Raw genomic sequence first — 24,799 nt, 5'->3', positions numbered from 1 at the left:
CGCAGTTGGAGAGGATCCTGTTATATCAGCCAGTGAAATATTCACTGCTTTATTGAAGAATGCACAACAGGTAGTTTTCAACTTTTCCAATCCTGAATGAACACTTTAAAACGCAAATATCATGGTAGCTATATTCATTGTATTTCACTTGAGTATGTCCTCTGTTTTCATGAAAGGACTTTCCTTAACATTCGCATTGTTGCAAAAGGCTGTTCCTTAAATCCGTGTTTTTCAAAGTGGGGGTTGTGACCCACATGTAGATTGTGGGATGTTGAAAAATGAGTTGCCAAAAATGATCCCCAAAGATCGCCTGACCTTTTTTCCATTTTCACTGAGTAAATTCTCACTGCAGTACAGTCTATGACCACATAAGGCAAGAATAAACAGTTCCGCTTGCCCTGTACCTGCACTTGGCATAAAGTGTCCTGTATGTACATGATTGGTGCTAATTTTCTTTCCCTTTCTAGTAAGCCAATTGCAGACATGGATTGTTTTGTGACATAAGAGGGCCAGAAGCACGTAGTAACTGAACGTGGTGTGGGTCATGAGGGGCAGCCATTTGGTAAAAGTCAGTTGCCGGTGGAAAAAGAATTGATAAACACTGCGTTTGATGCTTGACCATGTTTATTTTTAAACCAACACCAGTAACCTGATTGCCATGAAGGTGTTCAAGATCTGGGGCTGGATGGGATGCCTTTTTGGGAAGTTGGTGCAGACTTGATGGACCAAATGGCCTCTTTCTGCACTGGAGGGATTCTATTCTGAGCAGCAACTGGTATTTATCTTCCAACTGAGTCTAATGTTAAAGCATTTTGGTTCCAGGGCTTTTTCCATTGTTTTGTTTTTAGATGTTGTGCATCAAATGTTAGGCATGTGCTGGAGAATACTATTAAACAATGGGGAAGATCAGACTGATCCATGTTACTCTATCTCTCACTGCCAGGTCTTAACTGAACAAATCCCTTCATGCTAGCCGTGGTTAGCATGAACCCAACTTAGTTTTAATCATTGGTGAAATCCAGCAAACTGCTTGTTTCCTAACAGTTAAGCCTAATGGAGGGGGGAAAGGATAAAATGCTACTTATCCTCCGGTCATACAGAAGAACATTTTTTTGAGGGAGCAGTGTTTCATTTGGGCTTTAGAGAGCTCTGGAAGTGATAAAGAAACTAGGGCGATATATTGTAGTAAATAATTGAACATAAAAGCCTCTACAACGTGTCAAATAGATGAGAGTGCATGAAGCATCAATGTGATGAATCATTTGACTTAGAGGGCTCAGTTGTGTGTTCTGTTTGAGCTTGTCAGTGATTAGTATAGTATATCACATGGGGCTGTGCATTCTACTTTTCTGATTTATCTTTGCGCACCTAAAGTTTTAAATTGCCATGATATATAAATCACATGTAATAGACCGACCTTGCATTGTTTGTGCAGTAAGGCTTGAAACAACATATGCACAGTAACTTAACTAATGATTAAGTTTAACTCTATTTCTGATGTGTAAGACTGTGGGGGCAGTGTTGGTATTCACTTTAGGGCTGCAGCATAGTTGTTTAAGCAATCAGTTTTATGTGAGCACCTTCTGCATTCAGAAGTGCAGTACGGTGGTGCAAAGTTTAATTAGATTTGAATTAATATTTCTGAGGCTTTGAAATTTAATAATTAATGCCCCCAAATATTGATGTACAATGGGCAGCTGCTTTTTCCCTCCCTTTCTACCCCCTCCCAAACTTAGTCCAGAAATGTTTTAATGCTCTGACCACTGCTCTGACTCAAGTTCACTTACGGTCTCCACTCGGGCTATTATGGCTCAGTCTTGCGCAAGTTAGTGCATCTCCCAACTGAGCATTCCTCAGAAGTATTAGTGCAGCAGCCTGCAATGTGAATTAATTGTTCTAGAATTTGCAACCTGAGGTATTTTGGGATCTGGATGCAGTTTCCATGTGAAATAGAAGGAAGGTTTCCAAAAGGGCAAATCAGTATTACTGGGGAGCACTTGTACTGTTACAACTTCCTTTTTAATTCCAAGAAGCTATAAAGGCAATGGTGAGTAGAGATATGGCATACTAATATAATGGACAGGAAATATTGTTTAAAAAAGGAAATAAATAATTTGGGAGAAAAGAAACTTGGATGAGGAGCATGGACTGGAAGTAGTTCATCACTGTTTTCCTTTCCTGAAGGCAGTTAGGAATTAGCAGTAAATAAGACCATAAGACCATAAGACATAGGAGCGGAAGTAAGGCCATTCGGCCCATCGAGTCCACTCCACCATTCAATCATGGTTGATTTCAACTCCATTTACCCGCTCTCTCCCCATAGCCCTTAATTCCTCGAGAAATCAAGAATTTATCAATTTCTGTCTTGAAGACGCTCAACGTCTCGGCCTCCACAGCCCTCTGTGGCAATGAATTCCACAGACCCACCACTCTCTGGCTGAAGAAATTTCTCCTCATCTCTGTTCTAAAGTGACTCCCTTTTATTCTAAGGCTGTGCCCCCGCGTCCTAGTCTCCCCTGTTAATGGAAACAACTTCCCTACGTCCATCCTATCTAAGCCGTTCATTATCTTGTAAGTTTCTATCAGATCTCCCCTCAACCTCCTAAACTCCAATGAATATAATCCCACGATCCTCAGACGTTCATCGTATGTCAGGCCTACCATTCCTGGGATCATCCGTGTGAATCTCCGCTGGACCCGCTCCAGTGCCAGTATGTCCTTCCTGAGGTGTGGGGCCCAAAATTGCTCACAGTACTCCAACTGGCCTGGCCGGCAATGCCCATATCCCATGAATAAACAAGTAAAAAAAGACAACATGGATGGTTCAGGCCAACTGATTCAAAATAGAGGATCACTTCAGTAACGGTAGCTTTAAAAGCTAGACCTTGAGGCAACCTCTTCAAAGAATAGGAGGCTGAAAACCATCAGAGCAATGCCCATCAGTTAAAGCAACAATAAAGATAAGGAGTGTATTGAATTTGAGAAGAAAAGAAAAATCATCAGCAAAGCTGTGATAGCCGTAAGGGCCAGATGCATTCAGATACCTTATCAAGATGAGCAGTGAAAAAGAGCAGATAACATTATGGAACGTGTGAGGAGGAGAATAGGTGAAGCTGTTCTAAAACTGCTAATTTTTCAATTTTAGGGGACCCTACATTTAAGAAGGTTAAGGTGTACAAAATCTAGGAAATTATAGGCCTTTAAGACTGTTAGTGGAAGATTGCTGAAATTTATTTTCAGGGACAGAGTGAGTACTTAGACAAACATGAACTGATAAGTCAGCATAGATTTGTTAAGGCTGAGTCATATTGAATGAACCCTAAGATATATTTGCCTTGAAGTGGGTACAGTGCTGATTCCCTAAATGATATCCCAGGTAAAATAAATAAATTATGAGGACAGTTTGCATGGATTAGGCTCTTTGCAGATACAAATTAAGGGGTGGTCTGATACATGTGTTTGTGGCGTTTAAAGAATAGGTTATGGTAGATGCAGAGAAACTATCTCCTCTGGTGTGGAATATGGACAATTAGTGTTCGGCCACTGGGGGAATGATGTGAGGAAGCACTTGTTTTACAAAGGTTAGTGGAAATCTGGGTTTCTCTCCCCCAAAATGCTATTGGGGCCAAGCTAGCTGAAAATGTCAAAACTGAGAGTTTTTATGTTCTTATGAAGGAGGAAGGTGGTCAGGAGGAGAATGAGAGGCAGAATAGCAGAAAAACATATTCTGACACAGACGGCTGATGGCAGTAGAAGGAAGAAGAATAAAGACAGGCAGAAAGAAGTAAGGCTTCAAAGTCCATCTGTCATTATCTCTGCAGTTGGTATGAAAATTGTTGTTGAACAATAGTGTTTTTAAATGTGAAAAGCTGTTGGGTGAATCCTTCATTTTAACATAGTTAAACTGCTATTGGCTTTAATGAAGTATTTGAAGCCATTTGTATTTATTGTGGTTACAATGAGGAAAGGTTCTGTTTAGAGCGGAGGAGGATGAGAGGCGACATAATAGAGGTTTATAAGATGATGAGGGGGATAGATAGAGTGGACGTTCTGAGACTATTTCCTCGGGTGGGTGTAGCTGTTACTAGGGGGCATAACTATAAGGTTCATGGTGGGAGATATAGGAGGGATGTACGAGGTAGGTTCTTTACGCAGAGAGTGGTTGGGGTGTGGAATGGACTGCCTGCTGTGATAGTGGAGTCAGACACTTTAGGAAATTTCAAACGATTATTGGATAGGCACATGGAGCACACCAGAATGATAGGGAGTGGGATAGCTTGATCTTGGTTTTGGACAAAGCTCGGCACAACATCGAGGGCCAAAGGGCCTATACTGTGCTGTACTGTTCTATGCTATGCTAATGAACCCAATAATTTTGTGTATATTTAAAGATGATTAAAACATTTATAACAACTGATTCTTGAACTCCGATCTTGACTGAGAGGGTTTTTCCAAAGGAAAGGATGAGGTAGGAGTTATATCCAGAAGTGCAGGCTTTACACATGCCATTGAGCTTGTCCCTTTTATCCAGCTGATTTCCTGTCAAGTAGGAAATGCTCTAGAAGTCCAGGAGAAGGCAGAGAGCCCAGTCCTGGAGCAGTAATTAGCATGGTGGAGAAGCAGGGTCTGATCCTGGGGATTGTGTGGGGTGAGAGAGGGGTGGCGGGGGTATGGGGTAAGCCGGTATGGGGAGTGGGGGTTGGGGAACACTTCTGCTCCTCCTGGCCCACAAGCACTGAAAAGGCGTTTGCCTTTCCATGCAGCAATCCTCACTTCATTTTCAGCTGTTGGGTTTCCCAAGGCTTGGGGAACCCAAATGGCCAGGGTTAGACCTGGAAGAGAGAAATAATTTGAAGCATGCAGCCTTTTACAATTTTCAATGTCCATGTTCAAATGCCGCACGACCTGGACAATATCCAGACTTGGACTGACAGGTGGCAAGTAACATTCATGCCACAAAAGTGCCAGGCAATGACCATTTCCAATAAAAGTTAATCTAAATATCACCCCATGACATTCTATGGCATTACCATTGCTAAATTCCCCATTCACACTGTTCTGGAGGTTACCATTGACCTGGGTTCGATTCCCGGCTTGGGTCACTGTCTGTGTGGAGTTTGCACATTCTCCTCGTGTCTGCGTGGGTTTCCTCCGGGTGCTCCGGTTTCCTTCCACAGTCCAAAGATGTGCGGGTTAGGTTGATTGGCCATGCCAAAATTGCCCCTTAGTGTCCTGGGATGCGTAGATTAGAGGGATTAGCGGGTAAAATATGTAGGGATATGGGGGTAGGGCCTGGGTGGGATTGTGGTCGGTGCAGACTCGATGGGCCGAATGGCCTCTTTTTCTGTACTATAGGGTTTCTATGTTTCTATGTTTCTAGAAACTGAACTGGACTAGCCATATAAATACTGTAGCTACCAAAGCAGGTCACAGGCTATGAATCCTGCAGTGAGTAACTTGCCTCCTGACACCCCAAAGCCTGTCCAGCACCTACAAGGCATAAATCAGTAGTGTGATGAAATACTCTCCACTTGCCTGGATGAATGCAGCTCCAACAACACTCAAGAAGCTTGACACCATCCAGGACAAAGTAGCCCACTTGATTTGCACCCCTTTCACAAATATTCACTCCCTCCACCACTGATGCTCAGTAGCAACAGTGTGTACCACCTACAAGATGCACTGCAGAAACTCACCAAGGCTCCATCAGCAGCTCCTTCCAAACCGACAACTGCTACCATCTAGAAGGACAAGAGCAGCAGACATATGGGAACACCACCACTTGGAAGTTCCCCTCCAAGCCACTCACCATCCTGATTTGGAAATATATTGCCATCCCTCCACTATCATGGGTCAAAATCCTGGAACTCACTCCCGGAAAGCACTGTGGGTGTACCTACACCATAAAGACTGTAGCGGTTCAAGAAGACAGCTCACCTCCACCTTCCTATGGGCAACAAATGTTGGCATAGCCAGTGACACCCATATCCCATAAATAAATTAAAAAACCTGCTTCTTGGGAATGGATTGGCCCTCACATCTGGTCCCACTTCAATTAAAACAGGAAGTGAACAGTTGAAGGCAGTTTGGGGCTTGGTTTAAGATCTTTGTAAATTTTCACATTCTACCTTTCCAAAACCAATCTTTTAAATCTAGAAGGAGAAAATTAATCAGATTGAAAAGGAGGGAAGATTTGTTAACCCTATTTAAACCAATGTTAGGCCACCCTTGAGGGTGCTACCTGCAGTACTGGCTGTCATAGTATAAAAAAGATAGTATAAAAAACAGAGATTTAAGAAGATGGTATCAGAAATGCAAGGATATATCTATCAGGCGTGGCTGGGTCTCTTTGTATCCACTTTATTAATTTTAATGACCTCTGTTAGGTCATTCCTCAGTGTTCTTTCTTCAAGAGAAAAGGGAATGTTTCCTCTTGTTGGGAGTCTTATAATTAGGGACTACCATTCTTAAATGTCACCAAAATAACCAGTAGGGAATTTGGAAGTAATTTTCTTTCCCCTGAGAATGTGGAACTTGCGACAACAGGGAGTGATAGATAGAATGATAGAATCCCTACAGTACAGAAAGAGGCCATTCGGCCCATCACGTCTGCACCGACCACAATCCCACCCTACCCCCATATCCCTACATATTTTACACACTAATCCCTCTAACCTACGCATCTCAGGGGCAATTTTAGCATGGCCAATCGACCTAAGCCACACATCTTTGGACTGCGGGAGGAAACCGGAGCACCCGGAGGAAACCCACACAGACACGAGGAGAATGTGCAAACTCCACACAGACAGTGACCCAAGCCGGGAATCGAACCCAGGTCCCTGGAGCTGTGAAGCAGCAGTGCTAACCACTGTGCTACCGTGCCGCCCACAATCCACCAAGTGGTTGTAGCAAATAGCATAGATGCAATTACAGGGAGGCTAGTCGAGCATATGAGGGAGAAAGAATAGAGGGCCACTATTGTAATTGTGATTTAGATGAGGGAAGATTGGAGGAGGCTTAAGCGAAGCATAAAAACTGGCATGGGCTGAATGGTCTGTTTCTGTGCCATATATCCACATAAACTGATTTTGAAGGTTAAAATTCCTCGAGTCAGATGTTGATATGAATCAGCCAAACAAAAGATTTTATTGAGTGAAGTGGGAAATCATTGTTAATCATGTGCTGTTTGGGGATTGATGCAACTTGACATCTGATCTGAGCTAAGTTTAAACAGCTAACTAACTGAAGACAGAAGCAAGAGTACTACACACTAAACCAGTGCTGTTGTATTTAGCCCAGCACACAAGAACACAAGAAATAGAAGAAGGAGGAGGCCATCAGGCCCTTCAAGACTGCCCCACCAGTCAATACAATCATGGCTGATCTGTGCTGGCCTCTTGTCCTTTTCTGTGCCATTTCCCCAAAGCCCTCTAGTCCTTGATCTGTCAAATATTTATCCACCTCCACTTTAAATACTTCTAATGACCCAGCCTCCACTATCCTTTGGGGCAGAGAATTCCAGAGATTCACTACCTTCTGCGAGAAGAAATTTCTGCACATCTCAGTTTTAAATGACTGGCTTTTTATCTTGTAGTTATGTCCGCTTGTTTGAGACTCTCTCCCACTAGTGAAAAAATCTCACCATCTACCCTGTCAAGCCCCCTAAGGATCTTGTATGTTTGAATAAGGTCATCTTTCACTCTTCTAAACTCCAAGGCCTCTCATGCGAATGCAATGTTTTATTAGGGCGGCACAGTGGTTAGCACTGCTGCCTCACAGTGCCAGGGACCCGGGTTCGATTCCTGGCTTGGATTGCTGTCTGCGTGGAGTTTGCACGTTCTCCCTGTGTCTGTGTGGGTTTCCTCCGGGTGCACCGGTTTCCTCCCACATTCTGAAAGACGTGCTGGTTAGGTGCATTGACACGAACAGGCGCCTGACTGTGGCGACAACGGGAATTTCACAGTAACTTCATTGCAGTGTTAATGTAAGCCTTGTGACTAATAAATAAACTTTACTTTACTTTTACTTTTCAATTCCGGTCTTGGGTCACTGTCTGTGCAGAGTTTGCACGTTTTCCCCATGTCTGCATGGGTTTCCTCTGGGTGCTGCGGTTTCCTCCCACAATCCAAAGATGTGCGGGTTAAGTTGATTGGCCATGAAAAATTGCCCCTTAGTGTCAGGGGGATTAGGGCTATAAATAAGTGGGGTTATGGAGATGGGACCTGGGGGGATTGTTGTCGGTGCAGGCTCAATGGGTCAAATGACCTCCTTCTGCATTGTAGATTCTATGATTAATGCGTTAAGGTTTAATGGCAATTAATTTGTTAAACAAGTGATGGGTATTTGTCCTGTTATAAATGGGGATTACTGGGACACAGGGGTGGGAACAGTGTTGACTGTGAACTATGCCAATAAACTCCAGCAAAGAAAGCAGCTGTGTCTTTATTTTAACTTCAGCAACAGGCGTGGATCTGAGTAAAACTTGCCTCCATGGCTGATCTTTCCTGTTAAATTTAAGCAGATATAAATGTTCTATTGCACTTCCTAGTGTTAGTGCTAAAATATATTTCAGTCAATTACACCAAATGTGAAGACCACGTTCTGCTCCTTCATGCAGGGAATACCACTGAATTGTTCGTTTTTTAAAAAAAAAACCCTTCCTTTTCTTGCAGGAAACCTTTAAGATTCGTGCACGAGCTATTCTCTTGGAGATTCTTCTTGCAGATGGAAAAAGGCTCGTGATTGACACCCACACGTCTCACTCAGCAAACAGGATGTTGGAGGTAAATTTTCCTCTGCTGCTTCCCCTCCCTCAGGTCTCTCAATCTTTCTCCGGCCTCCTCTGTTCCAAAGGTAAAAACCCCTAGCCTATCCAATATTTTCCTCGTAGCTAAAATTCTATTTTCTCAAGGCCCATTAGGGATGGACAATAAATGCTGGCCTAGCCAGCGACGCCCACATCCCATGAAAGAATATAAAGGAAAACAGTTCTTGGCAACATCCCCAAATATCCTCTGTATCCCGTCTTGTATGAACGCATCTTTCTGCATTGCAGTAATCAGAACTGTATGCATCACTCTAACTGGTGTTTTATATCATTCTATTTTAAAGCCATACAGCAGAGACCAAGGGCCTGGAGAGGATCCTGGCTGTAGCACTGAAGACTTGGCTCCTGGCCAAGCTGTTTCAGCTACAACGTTGATATGTACCAGACAATGTGAAAAATTGCCCAGGAATACCCTATCAGCAAAATGGATGGATCCAATCTATGCACTACTGCCCTATTAGTCTAATCTCAATCATCATGAGTGAATGGAAGGTGTCATTAACAGTGTTATCAAACATCACAAACTGACCGATAACCTGTTCATCAATGCTCACTCAGTTTGGGTTCCATGAGGGTCACTTGGCTCTAGACCTCATTACAGCCTTGGTCCAAACATGGACAAAAGAGCTGAATACTGGAGGTGAGAGTGACTGTCCTTGACAATCATGGCAGCATCTGACCAATGTGGCATCAACGAGCCCGAGCAAAACTGGAGTCACTATGGGAATAGTTGGGGAGAAGGAAATGTTCTGCTGGATTGAGTCATACCTAACACACAGAACAATGGTTGTGGTTATTGAAGGTCAATCATCTCAGCCCCAGGACATTGCTGCAGAGCTTCCTCAAGGTGGTGTCCTAGGTCCAACCATCTTCAGTTGCTTCATAAATGACTTCCCCTTCATCATAAGGTCAGAAGTTGGGTTGTTCCTGATGATTACACATATGCAACTCCTTGGATATGGAGGTATTTGTACCTGCTAGAGAGGAAGGCAATGACTTTCACCAACAAGAGAGATTCTAACCATTTTCCCTTTGATATTCAATCATTACTGAACCTTCCACCACACATCCTGGGGGTTGTCATTGACCATAGACTTAACTGGACCAGCCATATAAATACTGTGGCTACGAGAGCAGGTCAGACACTGGGAATTCTGCAGTAAATATATCTCCTTCTGACTCTTCAAGGTCTGTCCACTATCTATTAAGCAAAAATCAGGAGTGTGATAGAATACCGTCTACTTGCCTGGATGAGGACAGTTCGAACAGCACTCTCAGCTTCACTCCATCCAAGGCAAAGTAACCTGCTTGATTGGCACCTCATTCACCACCTTAAATATTCACCCCTCCATAATTAGCATGCCATGGAAACAGTGTTTACCAGTTACAAGATGCATTGCAGCAACTTGCCCACACTCCTTTGATAGTACTTTCCAAATCCATGATTATACCACCAGAAGAACAAAGGCGGCAGGTGTATAGAAAAACCACCACCTGCAATTTCCCCTCAAGTTGCACACCACCCTGACTATCATTCTTTTTTGCCCATTGTTATCTTTCTGCAATCTACAGCTTTCTTTCTCACTAACCACGTGACCAAATTTTGTATCATCTGCAAATTTTTAAATTATGCCCCCTACATTTAAGTCTAAATCATTGATATATCAATCATGAAAAGCAAAGAAAGGGACCCTATAGAACCCCACTGGAAGCAATTTCTCCAAAGCATCTGGTGACTATTACGCTTTGCTTTTGCCACTGAACCAATTATTGGCAAAGATGTTCAACTCTAGTCCATTTTCAAAGATTAGATATGCCGATAATGCTTTTTATGGCCTAGCCAGATCTGGCGATGGATGTTTAAACCAGTTATTGCCGAAGATGTTCAACTCTAGTCCATTTGTGGAGATCAGGGAAAGAACCAGGCTGAGAGAGAGAAAAGGTTTCAAAGGAAGCAAGTGCTTCAGAAGTTGCTAGGAGGGAGTGTTGTAATAAATTGGTATTGGCTGGAATATCGCAATTAATTGTGGGCCAAAGTTAGGAATTTGCAAGTGTAACAGAATAACTTGAGGGAGCTTTTTATCAGGGCAGACAAAATGTGCTTAGGAGCTGGAAAGGGGAAAATGGATAGAGAGAGCAATAACCAAAAGAGAAAATGCTGGAAAATCTCAGCAGGTCTGGCAGCATATGTAAGGAGAGAAAGGAGCTGATGTTTTGAGTCCAGATGACCCTTTGTCAAAGCTAAAAGGCATAGAAAGTGGGAGATATACTGCAGGGTGAGGGAATGAAAGATGAGTCATAGCCACAGAAACCAAGGGCAAAGACTGCCAATGGCTGTCCACAGAGAAAATAAAGGGAGCAGCAAATGCAATGCACCAAATTAACCTGGAATGAATGTTTTGGACCTTGGACTCTTTTGTCCCTTTACCTCTTCTATGCTTACCATCCAAGGTTAAGCAGTGTTTCACTTGCACCTCTTTCAATTTGGTGTATTGCATGCGCTGGTCCCAATGTGGTCTCCTGTCTATCGGAGAGACCAAGCGTAGACTGGGTGTTTGCTTTGCAGAGCGCCTTCGGTCTGTTAAAATGGCAACCACCTCCAGTTGCTTGCCATTTTAACACACAATCCTGCTCCCATGCCCACATGTCTGTCCTTGACCTGCTGCAATGTTCCAGTGAAGCTCAACGCAAACTGGAGGAACAGCATCTCATCTTCCGGCTCGGCACGTTACAGCCTTCCGATCTCAACATCGAATTCAACAACTTCAGATGATTTGCTCAACTCCCCTCGATCCCTTTGTTTTCATTCTATTTTATTTAATTTTTTACTGTTCTCTACCTTTTATTTCTTTATTGCCTTTCTTCATTTTACTTCCCCCCCCCCCACTCTTGCCCCCTACTTTTTCCCCCTTCCCTTGCCTTTTCTCCCCCTTTGCTTCCCCTTTTCTAAATTTGACCTCTGTCCTATCCATTTTCCCCCCTCCCCCAACATCTTCATTTTGGTCTCTCTGCCGTTTGGCCATTCACACCCTTTATTCTCTCTATGGACTGCCATTAGCAGCCTTTTCCCTTGTTTTTGTGGCAATGACTCCTATTTCGTTCCCTCACCCTGCAGTATAAATATCTCCCACTTTCTAAGCTTTATGGCTTTGACAAAGGGTCATCTGGACTCAACGTCAGCTCTTTTCTCTCCTTACAGATGCTGCCAGACCTGCTGAGATTTTCCAGCATTTTCTTTTTTGGTTCCAGATGCCAGCATCCGCAGTAGTTTGCTTTTATAGAGAGAGCAATACAAGGAAATGATCAAGATTTCCTCATCAATGAAGCCATGTGAGTTGGCAAGATTTAAGGGGACGGCTGTGAATATAATGTCTGTATTATTGTTTTAAATAGCTATTCCATTTTGAGGGCTTGAAGATGCACTTTAATAGGCTGTAACAATACTTGCTTACTCAGCAGTTGTTTTTTTTGATGTCCACTTACGTATTTTTGGAAGTTATATCTTTAACTGAATAAATGGAATGTTGCTATTAATTGTTCCTTTAACGCAACACAAGAATTAGGAGCAAGAAAGCTTTTGGCCATTTTAAATTGAGTGAGTAAAAGCACTGTCCAATGATGTGGATGTTATACAAATCAGGTGTAGCTGCCCTTGTCTTTGGTAGCATATGAGTTGCTTCAATTGGTCTTACTGCCTCTCGGCTAGGCATAGCCACCAACACTCGTGGGATGTCAGTGGAGCGGGACTTGGGAACCGTCTGGATTGTGTATACCATGAAAATTTTCCAGGAAGAGAGGGAGGGGATTTTTGTGCCTGTGAAAATAGTTTGCTGCAGAAAGTAGTTCTTGGTTTCCTTGTCAAATGTTTAAGAACATTTGTTTAACGGATGAGTTTTCCAGCTGTGCTGACCCTATAAATTTAATGTAATGTGAATAAGCAATGTAATTGTTCTATTTTGGAGTTGTGGATGTACACGTGCGCACGGGGTGACTTCTGTCAAACCTCTCTTAATTTGTCTGGCAAATTGCAAGTCTGATTGCACAGGCGATTGGTTTAAGTGTCCAGACCCTTTAAACCTTTTTGCACGCAGTAAAGTAGTCAACTTGTGCACGGTCTGGGAAAGTTTGGCTTGCTGTGCAGCCACTTGGAGAGAACATTTGTCACTGCAACCAATTGTAGCAGTCCAGTTACCATCAGATCTATGAGTCAGTAGCTCACTAGAAAGACTCTCAGGACCATTTAAGCATGTCGGTTCTCTAAATGCAATTTTTTTTGTCAAGTTCCTTGTGGGTGCAGTTAAAAGTATTTATGACTGTCATTTATGATGTGTGTCGCCCATATTTTCCCTTTTTTGAGAGGGGGGGCAATGTTTTTTTAATCTATTTTTTTTTTTGCTCAAGTCCAGCATTTACATTGCAGGCTGCAGTCTTGTGAACACAATTGAAGTAAGGTAACATACTCACATATACATTTTTCATGCTATTTATCATTTCAGAGAAGTGGGTTATGTCCCTGAACAATTTTTTTCTCTAATGAGAACAAGTTCATTTTTTGACAGCACAAAATTTTCATTAACTCAAATATTGAGTGTGGATAGTAAAATGACTTCCCTTTTTAAAAAAAAAAAAAGTTTTTTGATGAACTGTTGGATTTGAATGCACAACAGCTTTCAACCCTACTTTCCTGCCACCATAAATAATGATGCCAACAAGAAAATTATTTTTTCATTTTAAAAATCACTTAATGCCATGTGTACCGGCATCACAAACTACTCCACAGCGAGTAAATCATTTTGTATAATCATGGTTGGTTCTCCCAAATTTGGACAGCATGATAAGAAACCCCCATGTTTAAGCTCCTCCAAGAGAATGGCCCTTTCAGATAGTTAGCTGAGTGCGGTTGGCAATCAAGGAACAATCTGAAAATCTGAAATGACACCTTCAGGATGGTGGTGCAGGAAGAGGAGAATTAATGAAAAGAATGTGTTTGAAAAGTGTCTGTCATCACTGCTGATCTGAAAGAATTGCTTTATAAACAGTGAAGGCTTTCCATGTACGCTGTTGGTTAATAGTGATAACCTTACAGCTTTTATTTCTGCACTAGGTGCCCTGCATTAATTTATTGGTTAACTGATTTTTGTTTAGACGATCGCCCAGAAGGTTGAATTATCGAGGCAGTTTTTGGATCACTTTGCCCTCTATCTAGTTTGTGAACTTCTGAATGGACGATATTCTGGTGAGGTCCAAATTAGTTTCTCTGTAGCGTATTCAAGATATTCTTGTGGGTGAGACGTTAATGTAATGTGTTCATTTTGGATGGATTTTCCACATGTACCAACCCTCTTACCCCCACTCTGGCGGCATGTCATTGGCCGGCGGCAGGATGTTCCAGTTTTGCTGATATCAATGGCTTTTTCCATTACTTGCGTACAACCAAAATCTGTAACCTCGTGGCTTGGTATATCCCTTATCCTACCGTTGGTTCAATGAAGAGTGCAGGGAAGCATGCCAGGAGAAGAGTCAGGCATACCATAAAAATGAGGTGCCAATCTGGTGAAGCTACAACACAGGACTACATGCATGCTAAATGGTGGAAGCAGTATGCTGTATCCAAAAACTTGAGAAGCAGAAGGGGGAATTGAGTGGTCAGTAGTTTAATGGGAATAGGACATGAGGGAAGATGGGAAAGAACCTAGAAAAAGGTCCAAGTTCAGGACCAAGTTTTATTTATTTAGTGTCACAAGAAACATTAACACTGCAATGAAGTTACTGTGAAAATCCCCTACTTGCGATATTCCGCCGCCTGTTCGAGTACACTGAAGGAGAATTTAGTATGGTCAATGCACCTAACCAGTACCTCTTTTGGACTGTGGGAGGAAACCAGAGCACCAGAGGAAACCCGTGAAGACTTGGGGAGACTCCGCACAGATAGGAATTGAACCCAGGTCCCTGGTGCTGAGAGGCAGCAGTGCTAAGCACTGTGCCACTGTAAGTGCGGCCTGAGGGTTAGGGGAAAGAGGCTTTGGCAGAGGCAGCTGATCAGATGGTCTCAATCTTGCTGAGAAAGAAGCCTGGGATCTCTTCAGACTTGCTGAAGATAAGGGTGGAGGAGACCGGGGAGAAGAGTTTAAGAAAATGTTTATTAATTCCATGAATGAATGATTTAAACAACAACTAGGATGTATATCCACGGACTCTCTGCAAACAGTCCTGGAAAGCCTACTTTACTCTCCCTTCACACCATCAATCCTAACTTCCATTGGGTGTCTGCCTTGGCTTAATGCAAACACTCACTTCTATGTTCAAAGTGAATTCCTGGAAATTTGAGCATAATCTAGTCTTAAATGAATGTGGAGGGAGTTCTTTCAGGGATCAGGCATTTAAGAAAGGCCCATTTCAGTCTTGCGTGAATGCTAAATTTCCCATGGCACAATGAGAAAGAACAGTAGAGTTCTTCAAATGTCTTGGCCAACACTTTTCCCCCAAACAGCATTCCTTTTTAAAAAAAAAAAATTCCTGACCATTTGCCTCTTTGCTACTTGATCATAAGTAGCTTGTTGCATTTCCCTACATTATAGCAGTGACTATATGTCAGAAGTACTTCATTAAGCACGGTGGCACAGTGGTTAGCACTGCTGCCTCACAGTGCCAGGGACCCAGGTTTGATTCCTGGCTTGGGTCACTGTCCGTGTGGAGTTTGCATGTTCTCCCCGTGTCTGTGGGGGTTTCCTCCGGGTGCTCCGGTTTCCTCCCACACTCCAAAGATGTGTGGGTTAGGTTGATTGGCCGTGATAAATTGCCCTTTAGTGTCAGGGGGATTAGGAGGGTAAATTTGTGAAGTTATGGGGCTAGGGCCTGGGTGTTGTCAGTGCAGGCTTGATAGGCCAAATGGCGGCCTCCTGCACTGTTGATTCTGTGAAGCACATTAGGATGTCATAAGAGCTCCTGAGAAACACTTGGCCAATAAGTTCCTGGCTCCCCAGTGTCCAATTTGGGGAGTACCCCAAAGATGTGCTGGGAAATCCTTCTCAAAGTTCCCAGATAAGGCTTTACGCAACAATTGTCCAGTAGCGCTAACTTTCCCTGGACAAATACATTGTGCTGGGAACCATCCAACAAAGTGATTTTAAATGTGCTAGCTCTAGGTGGTGGTGTCAGTTTTGCACCAATTGACAACTCTGAAAGAGTTAGAAGAAATAAAATCACTTCTAAGTTAAGCATAATTATTTTAAACATCCAGACTGAGCCCCACACGTGACACCTCCGCCCCGCCTCAGACTAATCACCTTTCACGTGGGATCCGTCACTCTGTGGGCCCAACCCCCCTCCCACCCAGGGCAATGATTTTACACCGTTGGGCAGAAGTTATGATCCATGCCAGTCCTTTCTTTCCAAACAAAAATGCCAGCTAGCCATTGAAGCACAGATCTGTCGCTGGAGAAAACCTTTTTTTAATGTCCAGCGGGATGCATGTTAATAAATGCAGAATTCTTATGAAATTCTTCTAGTAGGTGGACTGAAACCGTACAGTCTGATTTGTAAACTTTTCTCTCCTCGTGCCTCCACTTCCAATATTCTCAAAGCTCGCATCAACCCTTAACCATAGTCATAACAAATAAACGTACACAACGTGAAGTCAAGATAATTATTGTGTCCAGGCAATACCCAGACTTTAACGTTTACTGGCACAAAGTCGGATTAACTATGGGTCTTGGTCTTGTCTGTAAGTCTAATTCATGTTAGAAATGGCTATAAAATCTCACTCTTTGAAATATGCAGATATTGGCAGCAATGTGATATATTGCCTTCAATTGGCTGAGTAACCAGAGAATAGAATTATCTAATGTTGAGCCATAAGCCTGTAATCAGATCATGTAAATAACTCCATGCTGTATTGCAGATCCCTGGCACCATTTACATCTTTGTAAGATAGAGTGACCCATGGGTACAGGACTCATGTACTTCATCGTTTTCTAAACCTTCAGTTTGTGTGTACAGTCCACAAAGCCATGAGTGCATGTAGTAGACTTCATATAGAATCATACAATCTTACTGCAAGTGGGGTGGCACTGTGGTTAGCACTGCTGCTTCACAGTGCCAGGGACCCGGGTTCGATTCCCGTGTGGAGTTTGCACATTCTCCTCGTGTCTGCGTGGGTTTCCTCCAGGTGCTCTGGTTTCCTCCCACAGTCCAAAAATGTGCGGGTTAAGTTGATTGGCCATGCTAAATTGCTCCTTAGTGTCGGGGGATTAGTAGGGTAAATATTTGGGATCTAGGTGGGATTGTTGTTGGTGCAGACTTGATGGGCCAAATGGCTTCTTTCTGCACTGCAGGGCTCCTATGAAAGAGACCATTGAGCCCATTATGTCTGTCCTAGCCCTCTGAAAGATTTATCTAATTATCCGCAAGCCCTTTCCCTGTAACCCTGTGCTAAAGAATACCATCAAAACAAATTGAACATAATGAAATATATTTGCGGATAAAATGGAAATTTTCGCAAGTATTTATGATGAATTTATGTTGTCTATTTCTTGGGCCAGTGTTGAAAAAGTTGCGTGCATTTGAACTGCCATATGTGAGTCTGTGGAGCTTGCAGGACGAGAACTGCAGAATAATGATCAGGAAAAGGTGAGTGAGGCATATTTTCCTTGGCAGCAATTTTTAAAAGCGACTGTTCCTTTTTGATATTTACTGTTTTACTGATTACCCTCAGTAAGAAGGCAAAAAACTTTGACAAAGGGTCATCTGGACTCGAAACATCAGCTCTTTTCTCTCCTTACAGATGCTGCCAGACCTGCTGAGATTTTTCAACATTTTCTCTTTTGGTTTCAGATTCTAGCATCTGCAGTAATTTGCTTTTAGGCAAAAAACATGTTTGCTTTTCTGAAATTGATACAAGTGAGCAATACCCATTAGTCACTCAAACTGTGGGAAAAGCAGGTTGCTGTAATAATAAAGAGGGAACAGTTAATGGAATGCAAAGCGCTCACTCTATGTAGAGCCAACCTTTTTTTTTGTTGTTTACCCTTTGCAGTTTCCTCCCATGAATGACTTTTAATAGCATTTGTGCTATTTGTTATTTGACCTTTATGGTCCACGTAGGTACAACCTAGGTAGGACTTGGAAAGTATGAGCAGGTAGAGGCTAAATTGAAAAGCAAAATCTCAAAGGTTTAGTAGCTGAACCACAAACTGATCGGAGTAGGGTAAATGAGATTAGAGAGTTAATGAGTGGCTCAAAGATTGGTGTTGGAGAAATGGTATTAGAGAGGGCTTTAAATTGTGGGGGAGAGGGATCAAGTGAGGGAAGATGTAATAAGTTAAAAAGAGAAGAAATGAAAAGAGAGTAAGATAACAATAAGGTTTTACAGACAAGAGAAAGTTAATTTAAACGGCACTAATTTCTCCTTTATCACCTATCCATAAACAAAAAGATGCTTTCCCCCTTTATAAGTGGTGTCGTATTTCCCAACCCCTTGGTTTTGGTGTGATCCAATTGCTGAATTAACCCCACAGCAAATTTGAGATAGGATGAACTCAAAGGGTTAGTTTATTTGCACATACTTGCAACACGGGAGGAGGGTCACCATGTTGCCTCCTATGCATTCAAACAGTAAAAGAAAGATAGAGAAGAGAAAAATTCACAATGCAGAGACCACAGAGAAAATAAATATTGTTTCATATAGGTTCCAGAGTTCAGAATCAAAGCCTAATAAGGTATTCCTTCCCGGAGGTCAGTGGGATGAAAACCAATAGTATATAATTCACTTTTTCAGTGGTGTTGACTTCATGTAATGAGATAGGTATGCAGAGATGGATCAGTTTTGTAGGTGATGGTAAAAATTTTCAGTAGTGTAGAGAGGGCCAGGTGTCTAACCTGGCTTAGAGATCCTTATCTGTGATGTTGCTAGTTGGATGGTAAAATGGCAGACTAACTTATGCTGCTCCACTGGACAAATTACTAGTTCCACAAGCTAAAGGTCCATGTCACATGACTCCTACCTCTCCACCCTGGCTTTGACAAGGGATGTGTATCTATCATCTGGGTCCCTGAGATGGTTAAGTTTCTCAGCCATTAGAATTGAAAGGAATGTTATGAGGCCCTTTGTCTCAGCAGACGAGCAGTCTCCAGTTGGTCACCTTGGGTTATCGAATGCAGGTGGCCTTCGTATAGCTCTCTTTGAATTTGGTCCATGCAGCTCACAGGGAGGCTGTTAGGGGTGCAAGTTTCACTGGTACTGCCAGGTTGCTCCTTTTTGTTCGAGGGTCACAGACAGACATAGATTAAGCCATTTTGGATCTTTGTCCAATTTTAGATTTTTAGAAATAGCCATGAGCATATCGCTATCTACATATTTAAAAACTTATACAGAGTGAGGTCTTAGTCACCTCACAAAGGGAATTGGTAATCTGTGGAAGAAAGGGGCAGAGTGTACAAACTTAAGAGTGCATTAGCAGATATGGCTTCTATTGTGAAATAATAAAAATACAGAATTAAAGACACTATCTGAATGTACGCAACGTTTTCAGCAACATAGATGAATTGATGGCACAAATGGAAGTAAACAGGTATGATCTAATTACCATTACGGAGACATGGCTACAGGGTAACCAAGGCGGAGAACTGAATGTTCAATAGTATTCAATATTTAGGAAGGGCAGGCAAAAGGAAAAGAAGTTGGGGTAGTGTTGTTGTTAAAGGACGAGATCAGTTCATTAGTTAGTGAAGACCTTTGGAAGATTGAGATGTATAATCAGTTTAGATGGAACTTAAAAAACAGCAAGGGGGAACAAACATTGGTCGAAGCTGTTAATAGGTCACCAAACAGTAGTGGTAATGGAGGGCACAGTATAAATCAAGAAATGAGGTGCATGCAATAAGGATAATGCAGTAACCATGGGGAACTTGAGGTAAACCTCATTAGTACTAATGCTACGGAGGGTGAATTCCTAGAATGTATACAAGATGGTTTTCTAGAACAGTGAGGAACCAGCTAGAGATCAGGCTATTTTACATACTGTGTTGTGCAATGAGAAAGGGCTAATTATTAATCTCATTGTAAAGGAGCCTCTAGGGAAGAGTGATCACAATATGACAAAATTTCAATCTGAAACTCGGGCCTAAATCCAAACAAAGGAAACTATGAAGGTATGAGGGGCAAATTGGCAGTGGTAGATTGGAAAACAACATTTAAAAAGTATGATGGCAGACAAGCAAGGGCTAGCATTTAAAAAAAAAAATACTTGGTGATCTGACCATGGGTAACAAGACAAAATAAAGATTATATTAGATCAAAAGAAGAGACTTATAAAATTGCAAAAAAAATGTTTAGTCTAAGAATTGGAAGCATTTTAATATTCAGCAAAGGAGGACCAATAAACTAATAAAGAAAGAGAAAATAGAATATGAAACATAGAACAGTCTGTAAAAGCTTCTATAGGTACTTAAAAATGAAAAGATGAGTAAAGACAAATGTGGGTCCATTACTGGCGGAGATGGGAGAATTTATAATGAAGAATAAGGACATGGCAGGGAAACTAAACAAATACTTTCATGGAGGAAGATGCAAAAAACCTCCTAGGTGTACTGGAGAAGAAGGGAGAAGTGCGAATGATGAACTGAAAGAAATTGGTATTAGTTAAAAAGTAGTACTGGAGAAATTAATGGAACTGAAACTTGATGAATCCCCTGAATCTGATTATCTTAATCCCAGAGGGTTGAAAGAGGTTGCTGTGGATGTAGTGGACGTGTTGGGGGCCATCTTCTAAAATTCTATAGATTCTGGAGTGGTTCCTACAGATTGGAAGGTAGCAAATGTAGCCCTACTATTTAAGAATGGAGAGAGAGAGAGAAAACCAGGCATTACAGACCTGTTAGTCTTACATCAGTAGAAGGGAAAACAATCGAATCCAAAAGATTCAATTCAAATTTAATAGTAGGCAGAGTCAATAAGGATTTATGAAGCAAAATCATGTTTGATAAACTTGTCGAGTTTTTTGAAATAACTAGCTGAATAGATGAAGGGGGATTCGTGGATGTGCTGTATTTGAATTTTCAGAAGGTTTTCGATAAGGTCTCACCAAAGTGTTCAGTAAGCAAAAGTCAAGCACATGGGATTGGACATGCAGTGAGAATTGGTTAATACACAGAAAACTGAATGGGAATAAACAGGTCATTCTCAGGTTGGCAGGCTGTGGTCAGTAGGGTACCACAAGGGCTAGGGCTTGGGCCATGTCTGTTCACCACCTATATTAATGATTTGGATATGGGGGACCAAATGTAATATTTCCAAGTTTGCTTCTCGGCCTTTTGGCTAAGATCAAGTGTAGTATGGATGGGATGCTGCACTTGGTTGAGGTCATTAGGTTACACTGAAGCTTCATATGTTTCATATGAAGCAATTTTTAAAAGCGGCTTCTCGGCCTTTTGGCTAAGATGCAAATGACTCAAGTCTTGGAGGAGGAACCTCCCCCTTCTCCAATCAGCTTGGCTCATGTAGATCAGGCCCAGGACAGGGTGGTTTGGTTGCTCGCCCTGTCTTGTCAGCCTGGATCTGAAATGTCTCAACTTGTTGAGACTCTGAATTGGATTTGATTTGATTGAATTGGAAAAGTATATTAAAAAAAAATTTCCAAGTTTGCTGATGAGACAAAACTAGGTGGGAATGTGAGTTGTGAGGAGGATGCAAAGAGGATTTAGGCAGGCTAAGTGAGTGGGCAAGAACATGGCAGATGTAATATGAAGTTATCCACTTTGGTCAGGAAAACAGAAAAGCAGAGTATTTCTTGAATGTTGAGAGATGGGAAGTGTTGGTTTCAGAGGGACTAAAAAGCCCTTGTTCATAAACTCACTGAAAGCTTGCATGCAGGTGCAACAAACAATTGGTATGTTTAGTGTTTATTGCCAATTTGAATACTGGAGTAAAGAAGTCCGTAGAGAGCCTTAGTGAGACTGCACGTGGAGTATCGTTTATAGTTTTTGTCTCCTTCACCTAAGGAAGGATATACTTGCCACAGAGGGAGTGCAGTGAAGGTTCACCAGACTGATCCCTGGGATGAGGAATTGTTCCAGAAGAGATTGAAGAGGAGAATGATCCATACACAGAGTTTGGAAGAATGAGAGGTGCTCTTATTGAAGCATACAAAATTCTTATAGGATTCAGCCAGATAGTTACAGGAGGATGTTTCCCCTGGCTGGGTTGTCTAGACATGATGTGGAGATGCCAGCGTTGGACTGGGGTAAACACAGTAAGAAGTTTAACAACACCAGGTTAAAGTCCAACAGGTTTATTTGGTAGCAAAAGCCACACAAGCTTTCGGAGCTGCAAGCCCCTTCTTCAGGTGAGTGGGAATTCTGTTCACAAACAGAGCATATAAAGACACAAACTCAATTTACATGAATAATGGTTGGAATGCGAATACTTACAACTAATCAAGTCTTTAAGAAACAAAACAATGTGAGTGGAGAGAGCATCAAGACAGGCTAAAAAGATGTGTATTGTCTCCAAACAAGACAGCCAGTGAAACTCTGTGGGGGTTACAAATAGTGTGCCATGAACCCAATATCCCGGTTGAGGCCGTCCTCGTGTGTGCGGAACTTGGCTATCAGTTTCTGCTCAGCGACTCTGCGCCGTCGTGTGTCGCGAAGGCCGCCTTGGAGAACGGGATATTGGGTTCATGGCACACTATTTGTAACCCCCACAGAGTTTCACTGGCTGTCTTGTTTGGAGACAATACACATCTTTTTAGCCTGTCTTGATGCTCTCTCCACTCACATTGTTTTGTTTCTTAAAGACTTGATTAGTTGTAAGTATTCGCATTCCAACCATTATTCATGTAAATTGAGTTTGTGTCTTTATATGCTCTGTTTGTGAACAGAATTCCCACTCACCTGAAGAAGGGGCTTGCAGCTCCGAAAGCTTGTGTGGCTTTTGCTACCAAATAAACCTGTTGGACTTTAACCTGGTGTTGTTAAACTTCTTACTGGGTTGTCTAGAACCAGGGGAAATAATCTCAGAATAAGAGGAAGGTTATTTAGAACTGAGATGGGGAGGAATGTCTTCATTCAGAAGGTGGTAAATCTTTGGAATTTTCTACATCAGAGGGCTGTAGAGTCTCAGTCATTTGAGTCTATTCAACACAGAGAGATTTCTATATATTAAAGATATCAAGAAATTTGGGATGTTTCCCCTGACTGGGATTGTCTAGAACCAGGAAAACCGTGCAGGAAAGTGGTATTGAGGTAAATGTCCGAACAGGCTCAAGGAGTTGAATGGCCTACTCCTGTCCTATTTCCGATGTTCCAATTAGTAGTTCAGAGAGCCCTAGAGATGAAACTATTAAAGACATTATTGTGTATGGTTTTGTTTTCATTAGTTTCTCCCTTTCAAATGTTTTATTCTATGCTTGTTACGTGCACCGATCTGAGTCTAGCAGTGTAAAGGAATGGTAAAATAACAATTGATGAAAATAAGGATGACATTGTTAATTGTTTTCAATGTTTTACTAATTATTAAAAATTTTACTGAATGTCTTGGTGTTTAACTCAAAGCATATTTAAGAAAAGCATGATGTGAAACTTCCTACTTCAAAGATGTTTTAATTCTGTCACCCCTAGATGGCATTGGTATGTCGTTCGTGGAGACATCTTTGAATAGTTACGTCAAATTGAATACAGTGCAGCTTTGCTGACTAAATTGAGTGCATGACATATATATTCTGTATGCATTGAAGTTATTTACAGGTTAAATTAGACTAAAAGAATGCATATTTAAAGTAGTAAGGAAAGACTTGGATTTGCACAGCACATGTAATGACTTCAGGATGCCACAAAGCGTTTTACAACCAATGGAAGTACCTTCTTTGAAGTGTAGTTACTCCTGTAAAATGCAGCTTCCAACTTGCACACAGCAAGATCACATAAACCACTACAATATTGACTAGCGTTTGTTTTATTGGCTGTGGAATATTGAGAGAAATAGTGCCATGACAACCTTTACATATACCGAGAGAGAGAGAACATGGGCCTCAGCTTATTTTTTGTATATTTTACTTACTGTTCAGCTATATAAGATGTCTTGGCAGGGATTGGGGGTAGAGAAACACTGCCTGCTGTTTTAGGTTTTGTATGTACCCCTTTTCTGGAGGAGAGGAGAGAATTTCCACTGCTTTTATATTGTGAAAATACATGTTTATGATTTCACTAAGTGTACTTCCCCTTTGCCTCTGTGAATATTTTTCAGTTGTCAAGTTATACTTGAATGCGAAACAACATAAAAATCATTGATCATTGAGCAGCACAGTGGTTAGCTCTGCTGTCTCACAGCTCCAGGAACCTGGGTTCACTTCCAGCCTTGGAGTTTGCATGTTCTCCCAGTGTCTGCGTGTGTTTCCAGTCGGTGCTCCAGTTTCCTCCTGCAGCCCGAAGATTGGCCATGCTAAACTGTCCCTTAGTCCCAAGATGTGTAGGTTTAGGGGGGATTAGCAATGGTAAATATGTGGGGTTACGGGGATAGGGCCTGGGTAAGATGCTCTGTCAGAGAATTGGTGCAGACTCTATGGGCCAAATGGCCGCCTCCTCCACTGTAGGGATTCTATGATTACAATACAGAAAAGGAGGCTGGTCAGTGCACTGCGGCTGTGCTAGCTTTCTGAAAGAGTTTTCTCTTTCTGCTGCCGCCTTGCCCCTGCACCGCACCTGCAATCCTTTTAACCAGTTTGGTCTTTCAAAGATTTTTTTCCATTTTCTTCCTTTTTTAAAAGAAAGCTGAAATGGATGTGTCTCCCACTACTCTTCGTTCTATTTAAATTGAGTCCAAAACCAAATTTGCTAACCTGGCAAAAAGTTATTGAGAACATCCTGGTTCAAAGCTACAGGTTAACACTAAGCAGTTCAAATTTAAACAGGAGGAGGGCTTCGACCAGGTTTTGACTGAATTGAGGAAATTGCATCTTTGAAAGGAGCCAAAAGAAC

The 24,799-nt window shown here is 42.0% G+C and overlaps 1 protein-coding gene across 1 annotated transcript in view; it reads left to right on the top strand.

The window, feature by feature from the left end:
• LOC144496167 (sorting nexin-31-like) overlaps window positions 1-24,799 on the top strand; it is a 110,211-nt gene that overhangs the window by 30,037 nt on the left and 55,375 nt on the right. Inside the window, exons 4-7 of the mRNA XM_078217153.1 lie at window positions 6-70; window positions 8,673-8,783; window positions 13,973-14,063; window positions 17,368-17,455. Coding sequence (XP_078073279.1) covers window positions 6-70; window positions 8,673-8,783; window positions 13,973-14,063; window positions 17,368-17,455 — 355 coding nt within the window. The remainder of the gene's footprint in view (window positions 1-5; window positions 71-8,672; window positions 8,784-13,972; window positions 14,064-17,367; window positions 17,456-24,799) is intronic.

Source organism: Mustelus asterias, chromosome 7 (assembly GCF_964213995.1).
Source record: "Mustelus asterias chromosome 7, sMusAst1.hap1.1, whole genome shotgun sequence".
In the NCBI taxonomy this organism is placed as follows: Eukaryota; Metazoa; Chordata; class Chondrichthyes; order Carcharhiniformes; family Triakidae; genus Mustelus; species Mustelus asterias.
Note: the sequence above shows the minus strand (reverse complement) of the source record. Positions and strands in the feature narration are given on the sequence as shown.